Source organism: Gadus macrocephalus, chromosome 12 (assembly GCF_031168955.1).
Source record: "Gadus macrocephalus chromosome 12, ASM3116895v1".
Lineage (NCBI taxonomy): Eukaryota > Metazoa > Chordata > Actinopteri > Gadiformes > Gadidae > Gadus > Gadus macrocephalus.
Window position 1 is genome coordinate 10,428,916 of NC_082393.1, and position 21,261 is coordinate 10,450,176.

A 21,261-nucleotide genomic window follows, 5' to 3' on the forward strand; every position below is an offset into this window, starting at 1 on the left:
GCGGAAGAGTACAGAATAAACCGTTGATTGGTTCATATTTTTTATTGTGGTGAAACAATTGAAGTTATTGGCTGCCTGTGGTCGGGATGTTTATAAACGGGGCTCAATCAAGGACATAAAAAGAAGGCTCAATCCGTTTTGGTTTTAATTTCATTGAACGCAGCCCGTTCTTTCGCACAAACAAAGCCATTGGAAACACGTCTAAAAGCACTGATGAATGCATATGCAACCCAGTTCCTGTTAGGGACTCTTATTCTGAAGGAGGAGAACGGAATTGTCTGCGTTAGGGTCGCTGTTATGTGTTGGGAGCGCTGGAAATAAAGTGAATCGCCCCGTTCGGTGAATGGAGTTAACCGATTCTTCTTTTATATATTACCCAAGTATAGGCAACAATAAAACGCTCGGTTACACATATATTTTTGTTTTCACATGTTAAAGTAATTATCCCCTACAAAACTAATCCTATATTGATGAAAGCCCCCCCCCCCTTCTAACGTTTATTAGCTGACGTTAGCCATCAATCTAAAGCCACAAATATTATCTGATCAATCTTTGTACATTCGATTATTAATCATAGATTAGAAAACAAAAGGAGATCGTTAATACTTTGGAATAACATGGGAATTAATGAAACGCGCATGCGCATTTAAAAGACAGCGTTTACAGGAAGTGCGTCATTATTGCGCATCTAGGACCCCGACTCGATCCGGCAGCTGGTACCCCCACCGGCTCGACTCTGAAAGTACGAATTCGTCATGGCTGTACCCGCCGGTAGATCCGTGGTTTTTGTCACTGGAAATGCCCAAAAACTTGAGGAGGTACGACTGCTTTCGTGACTTTATCTGATATACAATGAAACCAATGAAACATGCATACCGCATGTGTAATGTGTTTGATATGTTGTTGATGTTTTCGGAAACTAGCCTGATGCCTCGCCTGCCAAATACAGTTACCTATATTTATACTCTAACCAATGCAATTAAATCGACGAGGACCTATGCTAAATCATTTGGGTTTCAGGTAATTCAGATCCTGGGTGACAGGTTTCCATACAAACTAATTTCCCGGAAGATTGACTGTGAGTAATATGAAAAGAGATATTTAATAATGTCAATTGATTTAAAAGCATACATTTCACATTCGTTTTTACTATTTCCAGTGCCTGAATACCAAGGAGAGCCAGACGAGATTTCTATACAGAAGTGTAAGGAGGCCGCACGTCAGGTTTGATTACTCTCATACTTATGGTTTTTCGGTGGTTCGGTTGCGAACGTATCAGTTCGAATGAACAAATCTTTAAGACGAATGAACCGAACTGGTTCCTCTCTCTCGTTCGTTCTCAGATTCGACTCCTCCCAGACCCACTATTCGCTGACAGTTCGTTCACTCACTGTGTGAGTGGTGAGGAGGGACCGACTGAGAGACGTCATGACTCAAGAGAGCCAGCCAATCGTATGCTGTTCTAGGACTGAGTCTAGGACGCTCTTGTTGAATTGTAGCCAATGAGAGACAGAAATCAACCGGTTTCTTGGGGTAAAAACAAATGGGCTTAGTGAGCAAGCTATCTATTATTCACATTGGCCATCTGTTGCATGGACGTATTTAAAGGATACATTGTACATATTTATAATTTGAAATCCGTTCCAGCCTTTATACCACAGATACTCTAGCATATAACCGCGTTGTCCGATTACAGTTTAATGCATTTTTCACAAGTCACCGCGCCATCCGTTTCAATAGTAATCGCGACGGTCCATACTTTCAACATTTACATATTTGAAATTCGTCCCAGCCTTCATACCACAGATACTCTAGGCGGGTCTAAAGCTTATAACCGCGTTGTCTGATTAGTTTTATTATTATTATTATTATTTTTTTACAAACTACCAGCTCTCGTTGTGAAGACTAGTCACCGTGCGATTCCTTTCAATTGGAATTGGGACGGTCTATACTTTCAACATAAAGTGTACGTATTTGTCATTTGAAATTCGTCCCAGCCTTTATACCACAGATACTCTAGGGTCTCTATAGTATATAACCGCGGTTTCTGATTAGTTTAATTAATTTTTCACAAGTTACCAGCTCTCGTTTTTGAAGACTAATCACCGCGCCATTCGTTTCAATGGGAATCGCAACATTCATACCAGCCTTTATACCACAGATACTATGCATAGTTTTCACGTGACGTCACGCCCTTGTTGGAACGCCCACTTGGAGGGCAAAAGACACTATTTCAACTGCCGGTCCGCTGCCCGCCAGCTACTTTTCTTTGCTAGCTTTGGATTAACTTTTGCCAAAATGCCAGATAGTTGTTGTGCAATTGGCTGCACAAATCAACGAGGAGACAAGCCTGGGTTGTGCTTTTACAGAATCCCGTCTGAGAAAGAAAACCCAGAGAGGAGGAGGTTGTGGATATGTGCCTCCGTCCCTGGGGAAAACAAACAATGGCAACCATCAAAGTACACACGTCTTTGTAGCGAACATTTCATCAAAGGTAAGGTCGTTAGTCAACACAGTATTTTAATTATTGTACTGTCAGTCATTATATATTTACGTATTCGTTCTGACATGGTTCGCTTAAGTGGACCTATGCACCCAACTCCAGCGGCCTTGCTAATCATTTTCAGTCTGAAAAGATAACAACATTCAGATGAAGGAAGGGGAGAGGGTTTTACCAATTTGCATGCAGTGTAAATTTTCGGAAAATTCAGATGATATTATTCGTTTACGTCATTTTATTTCATGAATAAATTATTATGGTAACGTTAGTTATATGAATGAAGTACTGTAACAAACGCGTAGCTGAGATGTCAAAGTCTAAACAGCTAGCTCAGTATAACGTTACTTATTTCTTTTTTTTTTTTTTTTCTTACAGCCAGGAGAAATATCATTTAGCAAAATCCATTACAGTATCATGAAACTGTCTGAGAACATAATGACTAAAAGATGGAATAAAATTTGACTTTATTGAAAACTGTGTTCCACTACCTACTGTAAACATTTACATAAACAAAATTGGACTAACTAAATACAATTTTCAGTAATTGACAAAGACTACAACTAAGTTAACACTGTCTGAAGGAATGATATCACAATGTTCTTGATGTTACTAATAACTTGTTGGCATATGTGGGACATAAACCCTCTTGTGTCATTATAGGTGCCAAATATGACGACCCTTTGTCCCCTGACTGGGTTCAATCAATCTTCTCACACATTCCAGCCACCAAGAAGAGGAAAAGGGAGAAAGACATGGAAAGGTATGAGCAGCACAGCAGAATGAAGAACAAGCGGGTGGAGGAGAAAAAGAAGAAAGATGCAGTGGATGTCCTCCTTGACCTGTCATCAGTACCAGATGCTGGACCTGCACCACCTGCTGTGGATGAACAACAGTGTGACAACAAGCCATGCAAGGAAAACATTGCAAGATTACAAAGGGAGTGTAATGACTTCAGGGAGAAAAACCGTAAGCTGAAAGACATTATTAAATCAGGAACATTTGATGAACTGGCTTTTGAAAAAGATGATGACAAAGTGAAGGCAATGACTGGAATCCCCACATATTCAAAGTTACAAGTAGTTTTAACATTTATGTTACCATTTCTGCAGACTGGTACAAACCTCTCTCCCGTCCAACAACTTCTGTTAACTCTTATGAGGCTGAAACTGAACCTTCCCCTGTCATTGCCATCTCAATTCCAACTGCCAGCAGAACATTTAGAAACACCATTGAAGTGCTGAATGCAAGACTTGCTCCAGCACTTTTGTTTTGGCCAAATCGAGAGGAGCTTCAGTTGTCAATGCCTATGATATTTAGACAGGTTTTTCGTAAATGTGCTTGTATTATTGACTGCTTTGAAATTTTTATTGAAAGGCCTGGAAACCTAAGAGCATGAGCACAGACATACTCAAAATACAAACATCCCCATATCATGAAATATCTAATTGGCATTACACCACAAGGAACAGTTTCTTTTATATCAAAAGGATGGGGTGGGAGAACATCAGACAAACACTTGACTGAAAGAAGTGGATTTTTGGATCACCTCAACCCAGGTGATGTCATACTAGCTGATAGAGGGTTTGATGTGGCAGATTCAGTTGGTCTGTACAATGCTGAGCTTAAAGGGCAACTTCACCCATTTCACATAAGCTTTGTATTTTTAGAACCCCCCCCCTCATATTTTTGAATGGTCTAGCATCATTCCCTTATTTTCTGGAGAGACTGGAGAGATCCGTATCGATCTCAACACTTCCTGTTTACAATGACGCAATATGACGATTTTTGCGTACAAGAAATTAGGAAGTGTAAGAGGGGATGATTCTCGTAAGACTACAACCACTAGTCCCACCCCCCTCTAGGGGGTGGGACCCACTGACGCTACAGACCTATTAGAGCAGTGCCAGTGGGTGGGACTTCACCAGCAGAAACTAACATCCACAGCGTCTGAAGTAAAGATAACAGAGGCTCTTGATAAAACTGAAGTACATTGGCGGAGGGTACTGGATCTGACATAGAAGATGGCACCATGCAAAAGTTCACCATTTCGAAAGAAATACAAACGAGGACTACCGTATTTTCCGCACTATAAGGCACACCGGATTATAAGGCGCACCTTTAATGAATGGCCTATTTTAGAACTGTTTTCATATATAGGGCGCACCGGATTATAAGGCGCATAGAATAGAAGATACTGCAGTCAAACGTTTGACCGGGGTTGCGTTATGCATCGACTAGACCGAGCTGTGCTAAAGGGAATGTCAACAAAACAGTCAGATAAAGTCAAACTTTATTAAGCGTTCTGACAACTCCGGTCACTCCCATGGTAGTCTCGCAAAGCCAGACCAAACTACAGCAAGTAGAATGGTCTGGAGCCACGCTACCTCCAGCCGTCTATCCGTGGGGAAACTGGGCGGGCCTTTTTTTATTTCTTTAAACCAATCACAATCGTCTAGGGCGGGGCTAAGCCCGGGAAGCAGCAGCGGTGTCCATGCAAAATAGAACATCTTTCTTCCTCAGCAAATGCTGTAAGCAAATCTTTTGCAGTTCTTTGCAATTTTCGACGGAAAGAGCCAAACATGCCAACTTTACAGCGCCGTCAAAGTCCTCTTCAAAACTCGCCATACTGCCTAGTTTCCGAGTTTGAGGGGGAGCACAATACGGGAACGCCAGCAACCGGAAGGGGAGGAGTCGCGGCCAAATCCGACGCTAGGCAATAGACGCTGTCCACTTCCGTTCAGCCAGACTACTCCCATGGTAACGATGTTCAAACGTTAATGTGCATATTAACAATATCTGATCAATATCAATATCTCTTAACAGTAAGCTCACTTTTTCAGTTCATTCCACGTCTACGAATCCCTCTAATTCTTGTGTGTCCGAATTGAACAGTTGGGCGAGTACGGCATCCAACATGCCCGGATCCCTCTCGTCATTTTCCGAGTCAGTGTCGCTGCTGTTGCCTGGCAGTTCAGTGATTATTCCTGCCTTCGTGAAAGCTTGGACCACAGTTGAGACTGTTATATCAGCCCAGGCATCCACGATCCATTGGCAGATAGTGGCGTAAGTCGCCTGGCGCTGTCTCCCCGTCTTGGTGACGCGTATTCGCCTTCTTGGCCCCGTCCACACAAAGCCGATTTTTTGGGTGAAACCGCATAATGTTACGGCCACACCAAACGCGTGTAACGTGCCTAACTTGACGCTTGATCATTGTGTGTCACAAAAATGGTTCAACGCGCCTGTGGCTGCGATGGATTGAGGAGTCCGAGGTAGGAAACCCAAACGCCGCCGTGTTTGGGTGCATGATAGAGTTTAGATCGGGTTAGATTAAATAATCTCGGATATAAATAACAATAATCGGGTTAAATAACTTCACATGGTGTGTCTGGTGTGTTTCCAGCATTCGTAGTGTTGATCAGCAGATATTCCGCCAAGACGTTGAGGTTGCTTAGCAACCAGAGACGCTGTCCATGCAAGTGAATGGAGCGTTCCCTCTTCGTCATAACTATCAAACCAAACATCCTTCACATTCAACGAGCGAACCTTATGAAAGTAAAATGCACACTTCTCGCTAAAAATGTTTACATAAACGCATTTAATGGCGTAACTATGTTACTATTTCCACCCAGAATAAAGAAAGATGTCGGCCGTATGCTTCTGTGCAAGCGTCATTACTCTCTGCCAGTGACGTCGGGTCAAGCTCCACGCTGATTTGTTCTATTAGTAGATGGAACAAGGAGGTGTCCGATAGGCGGAGATGATCAGCGGGAGTGGCCAGCGAAGCTGTGCATCGTGGTGCATGGTGGGAGTTGTTGTCTTCAATCCACAAGCATCAAAAAGTCACTTTCTGCCTTTTCTCGGTCAAGACGGCACCAAATTAGAATTTTATTTTATTATTCGACTACATATAGGACCCGATTTCAATACATATTCATGCCTCCACCGGTGAAATGCTCCTTTAAGATCCCAGCTTTCACTAGAGGCAAAAAGCAGTTGGGTCCAGTGGAATTAGAGTCCACACGAGGACTTGCATCAGATAGGATACATGTGGAAAGAGTTATCGGTGAGGCAAGGAATCGGTACACCATACTTCAAAGTACAATTGGGATTCAAATGTGTGAAGCTGAGCATCCTGAAGGTCTTACACCTCTAGATAAAATAGTCTGTGTGCTGTGCACTGACAAATTTGGCTCCTTCAATTATTCCTTTGGGTTGAACATGAGAAGAAACTTTAATAACAGTGAAGTCACTGTTATTTCCATCAATGAAATGACAGTGACAAGAGTGACAAAAATGAATTCATACTTTTAATATTTTAGTGTTTTATTACCTTTTTACAACATTTTTCTATGAATTATTGGTCCCATTGTAATAAATAATTTGTTTTTGTAAAGTGATTGAAAAATCCTTGAAATGTAACATTACAAAAGAGTGGGAACCCTGTAAATAACTATATACATCTATATACAAAACTGTACTGTGTGTGTGTATGTGTATATATGTAACTATATACATCTATATACAAAACTACTGTGGGTGTATGTATATATGTAACTATATACAAAACTACTGTGTATGTATATATGTAACTATATACATCTATAGACAAAACGGTACTGTGTGTATGTATATATGTAACTATATACATCTATATACAAAACGAACTGTACTATATATCTATCTGTCTATATACATCTATATATATATATATATACATACACACACCTGTGTTGAATAAAACACTTACACTTTGTTCAGATTGTTCTGTTTTTTGTTATCCCTCTTCTCTTTAGCTATTTCACGCATACAGTCACTGCATTTCCAACTTGATATTTTTAAATGTGTGGTGTCAAACTTTAAGCAACTTCTATGAATGAGTTGTCTTTTTCAGATTCCTGACTTGCACTCAAGTCTGTCTTCTTTGTGCAGTAGAGGGACCCCACAGTAACAGCCCTTGCCTTCAGATGTTTTTTTGCCATGTGATGTTAGAATAGGAGCTGTGTACACCTTTGCTACAAGCTCTGGGATGACACATTTCTTCACAAATTTGCTAACCTTTTCACACATGGACTCAAAAAAGTCAGTATCAGGCAGAATCCTCTCAATGTGCATTTCCCCATTGCCTCCTTTCCCCGGTCCCCAGACAGCAAAGTCACATTAGCTTGCTTTTGTCAGATGAATTTGTGTCTGCACCTGATAGAAGTACTGATGGTCCCTCTTTAAGAAAAGTTTACCGCCAACCTCTTTGAGACAGAACGTGCTGTCCTGTTTACTTTTCTCCACCAAAGTGCTATGCTCAAGACTGCTGGGTGCCTTTACTTCCAACACACCCATTTCATGGCAGTCACATGTTAATATGCCGTCTGGGGATGCCCCTAACCATGGATATTGAGGGTTGATGACCAGGCCTCCCTTCCTGACAGTGAGGTTGGTGTGGTGGCTCTCCATCATTTTGGTGTACTCCTCAACTGCCGTTCCCTCATGTTCAGTGCCCCATCTAAAACCAGAAAAATGTACACTGTCATTCTAAATGATTTGTGTTTTACCAGCAAGGTGATAAGGTAAGTAAATGTTAAGGTAAGTAAATGTTAATCACAAAAGTGCTGGTGAGGGAAAGTTTTTAATACAGCCGTAGTCATCTTTCACAACATTGTGGGCTTATAAAAAAACCACATTTTAAATCGACATGCAGACCACTTGCGTTTCAAGTTGCATGAAGATTTAATGTGTCGTGTTTTTTTATAAGCCTACAATGTTGTGAAAGATGACTATGGCTGTATTAAAAACTTTACTGCCACTTGTCGTGCTTTTCCTCACCAGGGGTCTCATTTATAAAACTGCGTGGGATCGTTACTAAAAGTGTACGTGCGCCCAAAAGCCAAGTTTTGCGTGCGCCAAAAAATATTCAGATTTATAAAACCCTGCATACGCACACCGTACGCAATCTTAGCTTTATAAATCACAGACTGCCTACAAGTGTGCGCAGCTGAATCAGCTTCACGTTCCGCCCTGTACACGCCCCTTTTTAACCATAAATGGTCAATGCAAATTACCTCATGAATTCGATCTGCATATAAAACAGACTCAGAAGTATTATGTCTTGTCGGAAACAATGGCAGAAGTACTGAGAAAAGCAAAAAAGCGAAATTTCACAGAGGTTGAAGTGGAGACACTTGTGGGTGAGATGGAGGCCCGAAAAGTAGTTTTGTTCGGTGGTCACGGGATTGGGATCGCCAACAACAAAAAGCAGAGTGAGTGGCAACATGTTGCTGCAGCAGTGAACTCTGTCAGTAGCACGGAGCGCACAGTCCCAGAATAAAGGTACATATTTTTATGTACCAATAAATCGTTATGGTCCCTAAAGACCCTCTCCCTCCGAATCCTGCCATTTGCATGGTCCGCCAGAAGTGCCACAGGGGTTGACACTAAGGTTTCAAAAGCACTTGCCCATCGGGCAAGTACAGGTCAGGTTCAACTTGACCGAATGTAATGTTCACTTGCCCAAATTATAATCAGAATCGTGAACGGGCCTCTTTTTGCCAGGCACCCGGCCTGGTTTTGGGGGGGCTCAGAAAAATCATCCTAGCTCAGACTGAAGCTGAATGTTAGCTTCCACACATGTGTTTATAAAAATAACAAACTTCTTTGTTTACTTATTTATCGAGCGGTCACATCGTGCCATGAAGTGATTTCAGACCACAGTTGCAACCTATTAAAGCTATCGCCAAGTTATATGTAGACCTGCATGATTTGATGCAAATGTACATAACTAAATGTCAGAGGTAGTAGCAAAGATATGTATTTTTTAACTTTCAAGTTTCTTGTAGCTCTAACTGAATAATCACAATCGCGTTTCTAGTAGGGTTGTCAGTCACGATACTGGATTTTCTAACTTCAACACTATTCCTGGAAAAAGATCGATATTCTATACCATTTTCGATATCAGGGGAAACGTTTTTTTCAGGAAAGAACATACCCAAAGTAAAGAGATTATATCTCCACAACTGCAAGGGCGATAATGTCATCTTTGGGCCAAAAGTGAAAGTGAAATATTCAATGGGGATAATACTTGGTTAAAGTGAATAAAGCCACGGAACACAGCATAAGTGGAAGATAACATTTCCACCTGAAATAATTATCAGTATCAGTTGGTCGTTATCAGTTGGGAGCGCTGTCTTACTATGAGACACAAATAAGGTAAATGTCTTACAATTTTGACACTTGACACCTCTATTTAAAGTTCAGGGCAATCGAATGCACCAAGCCAAACACTCGCAAATAAATATATGGCCACTAGATTGCGCTGAAGAATATGTTTTCTGATTGAAGGCAATTTACCTATTTCCTAAGAAACCTTCTCTTATTCATTGATTGAAAAGTTGCAAAATTTGGCCCAGATACTGGATAATCTGTTTATGGTGGTTTTATTCGATCAGAATCAACTTTGTGGACAAAAATCACAAAGGTAATACTTCATTTTTGGTTGTTAAAAGAAAAGGGGACGTTTCTTCTTAAGTTGTTATTTGCGAGTTTTAGTCACAGAATGATATGGTTTGGACTGTTGGAATAAGTGGAGGCTCAGCTTTCATGTAATACAGTAGTTTGTGAGGGTCCAATTTCGTGAAAAAGATCGCTATTGCTGTGCGCATGTGCACAGTTATGAAACACAAAACCGTGTTCTTGACTTTCCTTGATAATTTGCCTCAATCCAAAGTACTTCCAAACTGCAATCCTCCATCACTACTCCATTTAACTTCTACCTAAACCGTTCGCGGAGGTGCTGCACTTGAGATGCTAGCTGTGTTGGCTAACCTTTAGCGAATCACTGCCAGAGACCGCACTGCGAGTGAGTGACAGAAGGCGGGGCTATATTCGCACTGAAGCGATGCGTGTCTGTTAATTCGCTTTCCGAGAGAAGAGAAGACAGCGCGCTGATCAATTGCAAATACTTCTATTTTGTGTGGTTTTGCGGAACAAAAGGTTGTTCTGCAGTTTCTAAAAACATTTGAATAAATAGCTTTTATATTAACATCCAACCAAAATCCACTTGCCCGTTCGGGCAACCAGAAAAAATCTTAACTTGCCCAAACATTTTTTTTACTTGCCCCGGGCAAGCGGGCAACCGTTAGTGTCAACCCCTGGTGCCATATGGTGCAGCATTACCACGGCGCTCACCTCTGTATTTATAGGGTTACGGTAATAAGACTGACGAGAACACCTTGGATAATCAGTTTGTAATCACCCACGTAAAATGTTCTTGAACATAACCCCTTTTTAATGCCTGATTTGTCATGAAAAGCATCAAGAGTAACGGACAACGATTGTAATGAGGAGTGTGGCTTGGTTTTCCACACTTGGGATTTAATTGACATTTGATTATGTGTTTACAGTGTCACATAAAAATATTATGTTATTGACACATGTTGGACAGATGCTTTATTCCATGCAGTCGCGCCGACAGTATGGAGTGACGGGATTAAATATAGAGAATTTATTTTTATTTATATTCTAAGGAGATGTTTCTGGAGTTATAACTGAGAAATTACGCAGTTGACTTAAATTATTGTGATTGCATAGATTTAACGCATGATACGGGTTGAAATTAAATTTATGAAGGGCGATGATAAAACATTATCGTTCTTCTCGCTCTACAATTGTCCCGTATGACTTCAGTTCACCACCCCACCATCTGTGTCGCCAATTCTTCTTTTCCTCCAAACCATGTGTACACATGGGTCAGAGTTTGCTTAGGGCTGCGCACATTCTCCCGTCAAGTTGGTTTTGTATAGATCACAACCTTGGCATGGAAAGTCACGTACGCAACTTTCAGCCCCGTTTCGTGCGTACGCAACGGTTATAAATGAGACCCCAGCTCTTTTGGGGTTGCTTTTGCCCTATTTGAAAATCCTGATTTCCACTTTTTTTGTGTGTTGCTTTTATCCAGTGTTAAGGGGATATGAATACCTGAGAGAGTGTAGTGTGTTCTTGTTTGGGTCCTTGTAGGCCACTGGATAGCACTGTTTCTTCAGCAGGGAAACAGCTGGTTTGTCTGGGTCTGTGTGGCAGGCTGCTCGGATGTTTGACGCAGTCACCCTTCCTGCCTTCTGGTCAAACCACATGGCACATTTTGTCTGTGGTCTTGTCTCATTTTCTATGACACGGCACTTGAAAAAGCTAGCAAGGTAGAGTAGCAAGTTAGTGATATGTGACATCTAAACAGTGATTTATTAGCTTTTATTGACAAAAATATTAGAAAAAAAGTGACTATTGAATTCTGAGGAGAACGTTTTCTGCACTTGAGCTATCATAGTTACTGCCTGAGACATTCCTGACATCCATATCTTCAATCACATTTACTGACTGATGTAAAATTTTACCTGTTCTTCTGTTATGCTTAACCCTGTAAACACTTCCTCACTCTTTGCCTGCAGTTCTTGGTGTGACAGTGACCTGTGCTGGGGCTTGTACATCTGGGTGCTGGGATGTTCATTTGCACTGCTCGAGGTATATACCTCTTTGCATGGCCAGGGATAACAGACAAAATTGAACTTTTGACCGGTTGCTTTTCAGTGCTTTCTGATGAATGTAGCATAATGTAGAGTGCTGTGCATTCATCTTGGGTTGGAGGTGGAATCTTGACCGGGGGGAGGTCACCACAACCATCAGCAGATCTCTTTCTCTGGGCCTTTGTGAAACCTATCTGGCTCCCTTCTGCATACCCTACTGTCCTTATGGCTGCCATACTAGGCTCGTTCCAGCTACAGGCCTTATCAGTGCATGCAGTGCCACTCAGTTTGTTCACAGCTGCTAGCAAAGCGTAGAGTATGGCACCTACATGTGAACACACACTAAACCGGCCATACATGTGCAGTGGCCAAATCGCACCAATCCCTCTTTCTCCACAGCAACCCAAGCTGTCAACTGGGAGTCATTTAACCTGTAGGAATGGTTTACCTGACATTTGGGAGGAAGAACGTTTTGATTAGATTTATGTTATAAGGGACTGTGTCAACCTAACCAAAATATTCATGCATTGTCACTACTGCCCTAGAATGCTGACTGAAAAAGTGAACTGACACTAACAACCCAGATCAATGTTAGCTAACGCTAATTAACACTCACCTTCGCTTTGACAATGAAAAATGTCTTGTCCTTCACCTCCCAAACGGCAGCATTATTGACCCATCCAGATTGAAAATACATATAACTGTCCGTACTTTTGTATGCTCTCATCCTGGCGGCTGTGTAAGGGGAGGGATTCTCCACAAGATAAATGTAAACATCTCAGAATTGGAGGTCTGGCAGGGACTTGGCTGTTTATAACGGCTGAAATACGGCGGCGGGTGCCGTGTATGGGTCGCAAGTGCCCAAAACTTGCAGTTTAAACATATACCTGGTATTTTCTTCTTTGGAGAGATGATTTAAATATTCGTGGCTTGAAACCGTTTGGAAATGGACAGGTTTGCGTTGTTGTTCTCCAGCGTTTCCAGTGTTAGCCGCCATCTTGGAACCGGCTTTTTGCCCTCCAGGGGTCAGCGTGAGTCACGTGACTGAAAACGATGAATAGGGTCTATAGACCCTATAGTATCTGTGGTATAAAGGCTGGTACGGATGTCTAATTACAAATATGCTTACTTATAGACCGTTGTGATTCCCATTGAAACGAATGGCGCGTTGACTAGTGGTCTTCACAACGAGAGCTGGTTAATTGTGAAGAATGCATTAAACTGTAATCAGACAACTCGGATATATGCTATAAACCCTATAGCATATAACCGCGTTGTCTGATTACAGTTTAATGCATTTTTCACCATTAACCAGCTCTCGTTTTAAAGGCAGTGTTAATTTTGGCAGCTAGATTTAGTCTTGGGCTGCACAGTGTTCTGTTTATGAGAGCCTAACACCCGGGACCCCCACCATCATTGCTAAATCAAGTCTATTATCTTGCTGATATGTTAAACATCCAATAATCAACTACATCCCCATCAGACGCGAATTGAATCACGGAAACGAATCACTAAATCCAACCCTAATGGTTATTCAATGATCATTGAGTGGTAATGGAGCGTTGGGACCTAATGAGATCGAAAAATATGAATGGGTTTTAATGGAGAGAAAGTAATTATTTTCGGGTCCCAGTCTTTATACGCCCGCGGTTCTATGTCCAAATAGCATATAACCGCGTTGTCTGATTACAGTTTAATTCATTTTTCACAATTGACCATGCATCTAATCACTAAATCCAACCCTAATGGTTATTCAATGATCATTGAATGGTAATGGAGCGTTGGGACCTAATGAGATCGAAAAATATGAATGGGTTTTAATGGAGAGAAAGTAATTATTTTCTGGTCCCAGTCTTTATACGCCCACGGTTATATGCCCAAATAGCATATAACCGCGTTGTCTGATTACAGTTTAATTCATTTTTCACAATTTACCAGCTCTCGTTTCAATGGGAATCGCGATGCTCTATACTTTCAACATAAAGTGCACATATTTATAATTTGAAATTCGTCCCAGCCTTTTTACCACGGATACTCTTGTTAGTAAGGCCTTTAAGTTCCCTAGGGAACATAGGCCATCGATGAAACCCTTACATCCTATTCGTTCTTGAGCCTTCCGATCCAGTTGTTGCCATGTCAGCCCTTTCGTCTTCATCTCCTGCTCTGTGGTTCTTCTCCAGGTGGCTCTAGTTCTTCCTTCTTTCTCTTGCCTTGTGGGTTCCATGTTAGGGCCTGCTTTGCAATTGATTTGTTTTTTCTTCTGAGTGTGTGGCCTATCCATTTCCATTTTCTCCTCCTGATTTGGGTCTCTATTGGTTCTTGTTTGGTGAGTTCCCAAAGGTTGGCATTTGAGATGGTGTTGGGCCAGTAGATTCTCAGGAGGCATCGTAGACAGCGGTTGCTGAATGTCTGTAGTTTGTTGAGTATGTTGGTGGTTGTCTTCCAGGTTTCGGATCCGTAAAGTAGAGTGGATTTGACATTTTAGTTTAGTTGACGATTTTTAGTTTGGTCTTGAGTGATATGTTTGTTTTTCCAGATTTTATTTAAGATGTTAAATGTTGTCCTTGCTTTCCCAATTCTGGCTTTGGCATCCTCCTCCGATCCTCCTTCTATCTTAATTACACTCCCAAGGTATGTGAAACTGGTTAAATCCTCTAGCTGGTTTTGATCCATGGTTATTGGTGTGTTCTTGTTGTTGATTCGCATTATTTTGTTTTTTGATGAGTTGATTTTGAGCCCGAGCGAAGCAGCAGTTATCTCTAGTTTGTGTGATTTCTCCTGCATTTGTTGGTGGGTGTGTGCAAGTAGTGCCAAATCATCAGCAAAATCCAGATCATCTAGCTGTTACAGTATACAGTGGAGCCTGGTCAGGCTCCACTGTATGCTGGTTCGGCTGTTGTTGGTTACCTGTTTCATAGTCTATAAGAGGAACGGTGAAAGCAAGCATCCCTGCCGCACCCCATTCAGGACCTCAAAGGCCTCTGATACGCATCCTTCATGGAGAACTTGACATTGCATCCCATGGTAAGTGTTCTTGATGAAGCTGATTCATTAATGCCCTTCAATTCATTGTTTTTTTTTTATACACACATATATATATATATATATATATATATATACACACACACACACACACACACACACACACACACACACACACACACACACACACACACACACACACACACACACACATATATACATATATATATATACATATAGAGTCCCCCCCGAGCGACCGGCGCAGTCCCCCCACGTCCCAGCGCTCTATTCAAGGTAACCTAACAGCTCCAAAAGGTGTCTTTAACGGGGGGGGGGGGGGGGGGTTTAACGCGCGCATCACAGGCAGAGGCTAAGTTCTTTGTATTTTAACGACGTCGACTCATTACGTCGGTGACTGTGAGCGGGAATAACCAATGACTCCCTACTATTAACTACCGCATGTAGACGTGTGCACGGACGCAGGCCCGCACCAGGCCTGATCTAATAACGCGTCGGGCTGATCCGATTTGCTGTTGGCCTGAACTCAGCACTGCAGTGTAAGCAAAAGGTCTGGAGGTCCCGCGGAAACACACCGCGGCGGCTGCTCCCTCTGCTGACAGGTTGAGCCAGCGCTCATTCACTAGCTTATGAACGTTAGATTAAACATTCCCGCGGTTCATGGCGAGGTAAACAAAACAACTCACAACCTATAAAAAGCTAGAGGGGGTGGCGTAATTGTTACATTTTACTATTTTGAGATCGTATAGGTGGCCTGTGCTCCTTGCTTGTGTAATCAGACAAGATTGTATAATTTTGCGTCACCACCACTTTCGGCCTCCGATTCGGCCACTCATTTGGCTTTCGGCCAAAAGCCGAATGTGTCTTTTTTTGCGTTTTCGGCCGAATTTTTTCGGTTGCCGAATTTTCGGTGCACCTCTAGTTATAATAATACAATTCATTTATAATACCCTTTTCATCCGAAGATCTCAAAGGGCTACAGGTTAGAAGCAAAAATAAAACATGTTTAAAAATATCTAAGAGTGGGAGCCAAAGGTTTGTTGAAAAATAAATGTTTTAAGACCTTTTTTAAAGCAATCAGTGGATTGTGGTGCCCTCAAGGTGTCAGGGAGGGCATTCCACAGGCGTGGGGCGGCAGCACTGAAGGCCCTATCTCCCATGGTCCTACGTTTGGTTCTGGGTATGTGGAGGAGGTTAGAGTGAGTGGAGCGGCGGGAGAGTGTTGTGTTATGTTGGTTGAGAAGTTCCATTGAGGTAGGGTGGGGCATGTCCATGGATACATTGGTGAGTGAGGAGGGAAACCTTGTAGTCAATCCTGGTGGAAACCGGAAGCCAGTGGAGTGAGTGGAGGATGGGGGTAATGTGCTCATGCTTGCGCACTCTCATCAGGATCTTAGCTGCAGAGTTTTGTATGTATTGAAGCCTCTGCAGGCTCTTGCTAGGGATCCCGATGAGTAGTGCATTACAGTGGTCCTGTCTGGAGGAGATAAAGGCGTGAACTAGTTTTTCGGAGTCTGAGAGGGAGAGAATGGGGCGGAGTTTGGAAATGTTGCGGAGGTGATAGGAGGTCTTGCAGAGGTGATTGATATGGGATTCAAAAGTGAGTTGGGGGTCCATTTTTCCGCCAAGATTTGTGACTGTTGATGAGAGAGGGATATTTGAGCCAGAAAAGTTGATGCTGGTTATGGATGATGATTTGGTCTCGTGAGAGGTGCCGACCAGGATGGCTTCGGTTTTGGAGCTGTTGAGTTGGAGGAAATTGTGCTCCATCCATACCTTTACCTCCTCCAGGCACGTGGTGAGTTTTGATGGGGATGACGGTGATGTTGAAGGTGGGCTGGCAGCTGTGGCATTGACATAGAGCTGTGTGTCGTCGGCGTAGCAATGGAATGAAAAACCATGGCGGCTGATGACCTGACCAAGGGGGATGAGGTAGAGGATGAAGAGGATGGGGCCAAGGACTGAACCCTGGGGGACACCGCAAGTGACTGTGTGTCTGTGTGACTGTAGTTTTCATCAACGTTTCTGTAGCATGTAGGTTTTTGCGAGTTGGGGTTGCTAGCCCCAAGCCCAACCTTCCACCATTTCTGGTTTGTGGAGTTTTGGAGTTGGTTTGTTATTCCTCTCGCCTATCCTAATGTCTTCCAGGTAATGGGTTACAGTCTCATACCACATGAGGCCAGACAGGGTTTGGGTTGTGTACAAGCTGTCTCGGCACATCAAGCCCAACCAACTCCTGCTGCTGTGTAGTGAAAGCAGCACCCAGGGCAAGCATTTCATACCAGCAGCGCGAGACAGATGGATACTCTAGGGTCTATAGCATATAACCGCGTTGTCTGATTACAGTTTAATTCATTTTTCACTTTAGCTCTCGTTTTGAAGGATAATCACTGCGCCATTTGTTTCAATGGGAATCATGACGGTCTATACTTTCAACATAAAGTGTACATATATATAATTTGAAATTCGTCCCAGCCTTTATACCACAGATACTATAGGGTCTATAGCATATAACCGCATTATTTGATTACAGTTTAATGTAACAGTAAGCTGACAACGTTGCTAATTAACACCGCAACTGCAAATGAACCACACAGAGATAACCATGGCAACCGGTCAAACAAATTATATTTTTGCGATCATTCTGCGTGCGCATCCTTCGTGTTGATAAACAAATAATCCCCCTATACTTATAAGCAAAGGGGGGGGGGGCAGACACCTGTGTGATTCTCTGTCAAATTACGTAATCTGTTTTAACGAACGAATCAAACGAAAATAATCGTTTTGCCCATCCCTAATGGAAACGTTTACCCGCACCCGCAAAAGTCAGGTCGTTGATGACTGCTACTGCTACTGAACTTGATAACTTACCACAGCAACCAGGATTTATATAAACGGAAAGTTCGATTTATAGAGGAAACGAGCTCTACATGTTGAAAAATATGTTGATATAGAATATATGCAAAAATTATAAATATATGATATAGCACTGTCAGTGCTATTTAGTCATTTTGGTAGTATAAAAGCATAGGAAATAATTCATAATGTTCAATGAATACGTAACTGGAATACGAGACTGAATTCATTTGTATTAAAAACGAGTAATGTTATTATGCGTGACCATTGCAAAACCATTGCGAAAAGGTTCGCAATGGTTTAGGGGATGAGTAATTCCTTCACTCATTCTCAGAAATAATGTACAAAGTCTTGTCCCTTACCTTATTCCTTCCGTTTTCCAAATTATTTTTTGCCCGACTCAAATGATTTTATGGTCACGACTACCGTGAGGAAAGATTGTTTTTTTACTCTTTATATAACGATTTTAAGGAAAGTCAACGGTGAAAATTAATGAGAAAATGTTCTCTCTTCTCGACTTAACTGTGTGTAAATAAGAAAAAGGCAGATTTTTTTCCCCAATATTATTTTCCTTTGTTTCACCTGGCATAATAATAATTTGGATCATAATAATTGGCGACCCCACAGAAGTTTTTCGGGACCCCATTTGGGGTCGCGACCCCTAGTTTAAGAATCACTGCTTTAACTAAATAATTTCTGGATTCACTTTTCCCGGTTTGACCTTGCACCTTATTTACTTTGTACATTGTTTACTTTGCACATTAAGGACCAATAAAACACCAAATAAGATTTGAAAACCTTTGGAAGTTTATTTTCAACACTATTTACATGGTTTATAGTCAACATATAAGATTGATCGGGCGGCGAATTGCATTGTGTATCCGACATCCCGACGGAGAACATCCATGCTCGAGGGGACTCCGTAGCTACTTACGGAGTCAGATAACGGATTACGGAGTCGGAGTGGTATACTTTGGCCTTTACGCTCTACAGTTACGGGGCCATGCAGAGAGTGCAAACCTTATTTGAGTGGGACCACCTTAGTGACTGTTGGGGACAAAGGTTCTAACTACTAAGTATGATATCGTCGATTGACAAAACAACATGGCTGCCAGAGGCTCAAAATAGGCAAAATTGTATTTAACGCCAAAAGGGGGGATTAATTTAACCTCATCATCATCAAACTTGTTGTAGTTAAAGGCATGTGGATTAATATGAACTACTCAATTAGCAATTAACTGATAAACTAATTTTGGAAGGTTATATTTTCTGACAGTTCCACCTACAGTCATAAGATCCTTTAGACATTTGTTCCTACGAAATCCGTAGGAACCCTATTGTAATTGTTAGTTATTATAAAAAAATGTCCTGACAAAATCGGCCATATCTATAAAAATAGAGACGTCCGTTTGACAGTGGATTTTGACACAGTATGCGTTAGAAACATGGTCGGTGTTTGTTTTGATATGTTAACTTCCAGTAAAGGGTTTGGGTTAGGCCTTAGGGTTAGGCCTTAGGGTTAGGCCTTAGGGTTAGGGTAAGGCTTTAGGGTTAAGGTTAGGATTAGGGTTAGGCCTTAGGGTTAGTGTTAGGCCTTAGGGTTTGGGTTAGGCCTTAGGGTTAGGCCTTAGGGTTAGACAACGGTTAGGGTTAAACCAGGCATAAAAACTGGTTCATGCCTTAAACCAGTTTTTAAGGCATACCAATGCCATGTTACTATACCAACGAAGCTCACCATACCTCCACGTACGGATGACTTCTATTCCTCAAAATATACGCTAATCTGCCCTTGGCAGTCTACTGTCATACTGTCAGTCATATTGTCATACTGTAGGTTACATGGTCATACTGTCGGTCAGACTGTCATATGGTCACACGGTCGGTCATACAGTCATTCTGTTGGTCATACTGTCGGTCACACGGTCAAACGTTCATACAGTAGGACCCCTTCATGGTTGCTTGCAACTATATTTATTAATTGTGATTCTATTGCTGGCTGTCCATTTTGTTTCAGGTTGATGGACCAGTGATCGTAGAAGATACCTGTCTCTGCTTCAGGGCACTGGAAGGGCTGCCTGGTCCCTACATGTAAGTATAGCATAAATACCGGCCATAACACACTAGATTGAATTTGACCAAGTAATATTTGCTGCGGTAACATGAAGTGACCCACCAGTGAATTAGTATCACATGATTACGACTGAATCTGAATCCAATATTCTCTCTTTTTGTTAGAAAATGGTTTCTGGATAAACTTAAACCGGAAGGTAAGAAACAAAATTGGCCAGCTTTCTATATAGCGAAGCATAAATAATGCTGAATGTGAGTGGATTATGTCATTTCAATGTCTTTTCGTTTTGTATTTCCAAGGCTTGTATAAACTGCTGGCGGGATTTGAGGATAAATCAGCATGGGCACTCTGCACTTTTGCTTTCTCTGCTGGGAAGGAGGAACCAGTCCAGCTCTTCAGGGGGACAACAGAGGTCTGTTAATGTTTATGGCAATGTTTTTATCTTACTTTGTTTTATCATGCCCACTAATTTATCTTACATAGGGCCTTATTGTGGAACCCAGAGGACCGAGAGACTTTGGGTGGGACCCCTGCTTCCAACCTGAGGGATACGAGAAAACGTGAGTGAGAATGTTTTTGTTTGGGGAAACTGCTTTTCAGTATAATGCCACAAGGGGGTGCTACAACTCAATACTTATTTGTTTCTTTTACTCAACACATACTTTTTCACAGCTATGCCGAGCTTCCAAAAGAGGTGAAGAACACAATTTCTCACCGCTACCGGGCTTTAGCCGCCATGTCGGAGCACTTCTCTAAGCTGAAAGACAACACAGCAGAGTGCAAAAAGATAAAGCTGGAAGATTAACTTAACTTTTCTTATATAATCGACACACCTTACCCTCTGGAGTCACTTATTACTTACACTTTTTTTAATTTGAATGTATCAAGTCATGATATAATTTTTAAGAACTGGGAATTGTACCAGATTTTCATTTCAATTTTGGTGTTACTAATTGTGATTTCTTATATATCATTTGTCCATCTAAGTTAAAATGTTCCCTATGTTCTTTTAAACGGTAAGGGACTTACCGTTTAAAAAATACCCCAAGGAATAATGTGCAAAAGAAGCCGAATAAAGGAAGTCAAGTCTTATTTCACCAATTTAAAGTCTTACTACCAGTCACTTCTAAAAAAATATAGCAAGAGCTCAGGGGCCTGATGGGAGCTGCAGACATGAGGAGGCTGAGGAGGGGAGGCAGTATTATTCCAGACGAGTTGTTTGGTGTCGGGAAGGAGTTGTTTAGGACTGTTGTTAAAGGGTGCTTATTCTAATCATGGACCCTGAAGCTTGGTGTCTTTAGACAGGATCAGGAACCCTAAGCCTGTTA

The 21,261-nt window shown here is 41.8% G+C and overlaps 1 protein-coding gene and 1 long non-coding RNA gene across 5 annotated transcripts; one reads left to right on the forward strand and one right to left on the reverse strand.

The window, feature by feature from the left end:
- Positions 1-115: 115 nt before the first annotated feature.
- Positions 116-21,025, forward strand: itpa (inosine triphosphatase (nucleoside triphosphate pyrophosphatase)). Of its 4 annotated transcripts, XM_060068041.1 has the most exons (8): positions 264-818; positions 1,021-1,078; positions 1,160-1,224; positions 19,877-19,950; positions 20,098-20,129; positions 20,233-20,345; positions 20,417-20,493; positions 20,606-21,025. In XM_060068041.1, exons 1-8 carry the CDS (start codon positions 756-758, stop codon positions 20,736-20,738), a joined length of 615 nt encoding a protein of 204 aa, XP_059924024.1. In that variant the 5' UTR covers positions 264-755; the 3' UTR covers positions 20,739-21,025. The 4 variants fall into 4 exon arrangements, with proteins under 4 accessions (XP_059924022.1, XP_059924023.1, XP_059924024.1 ...); XM_060068039.1 differs by lacking the exons at positions 1,021-1,078; positions 19,877-19,950; positions 20,098-20,129; ... (1 more) ...; positions 20,417-20,493; positions 20,606-21,025 and adding exons at positions 2,370-2,494; positions 3,161-4,137 and having other exon boundaries at positions 116-339; positions 693-818; XM_060068040.1 differs by lacking the exons at positions 1,021-1,078; positions 19,877-19,950; positions 20,098-20,129; ... (1 more) ...; positions 20,417-20,493; positions 20,606-21,025 and adding exons at positions 2,370-2,494; positions 3,224-4,137 and having other exon boundaries at positions 116-818.
- LOC132469917 (uncharacterized) lies at positions 4,308-6,463 on the reverse strand. The gene is made up of 2 exons (XR_009528518.1): positions 5,248-6,463; positions 4,308-4,802 (listed from the first exon to the last, which is right to left on the reverse strand). It is a non-coding gene; the product is annotated as an uncharacterized LOC132469917 (long non-coding RNA).
- Positions 21,026-21,261: the final 236 nt, after the last annotated feature.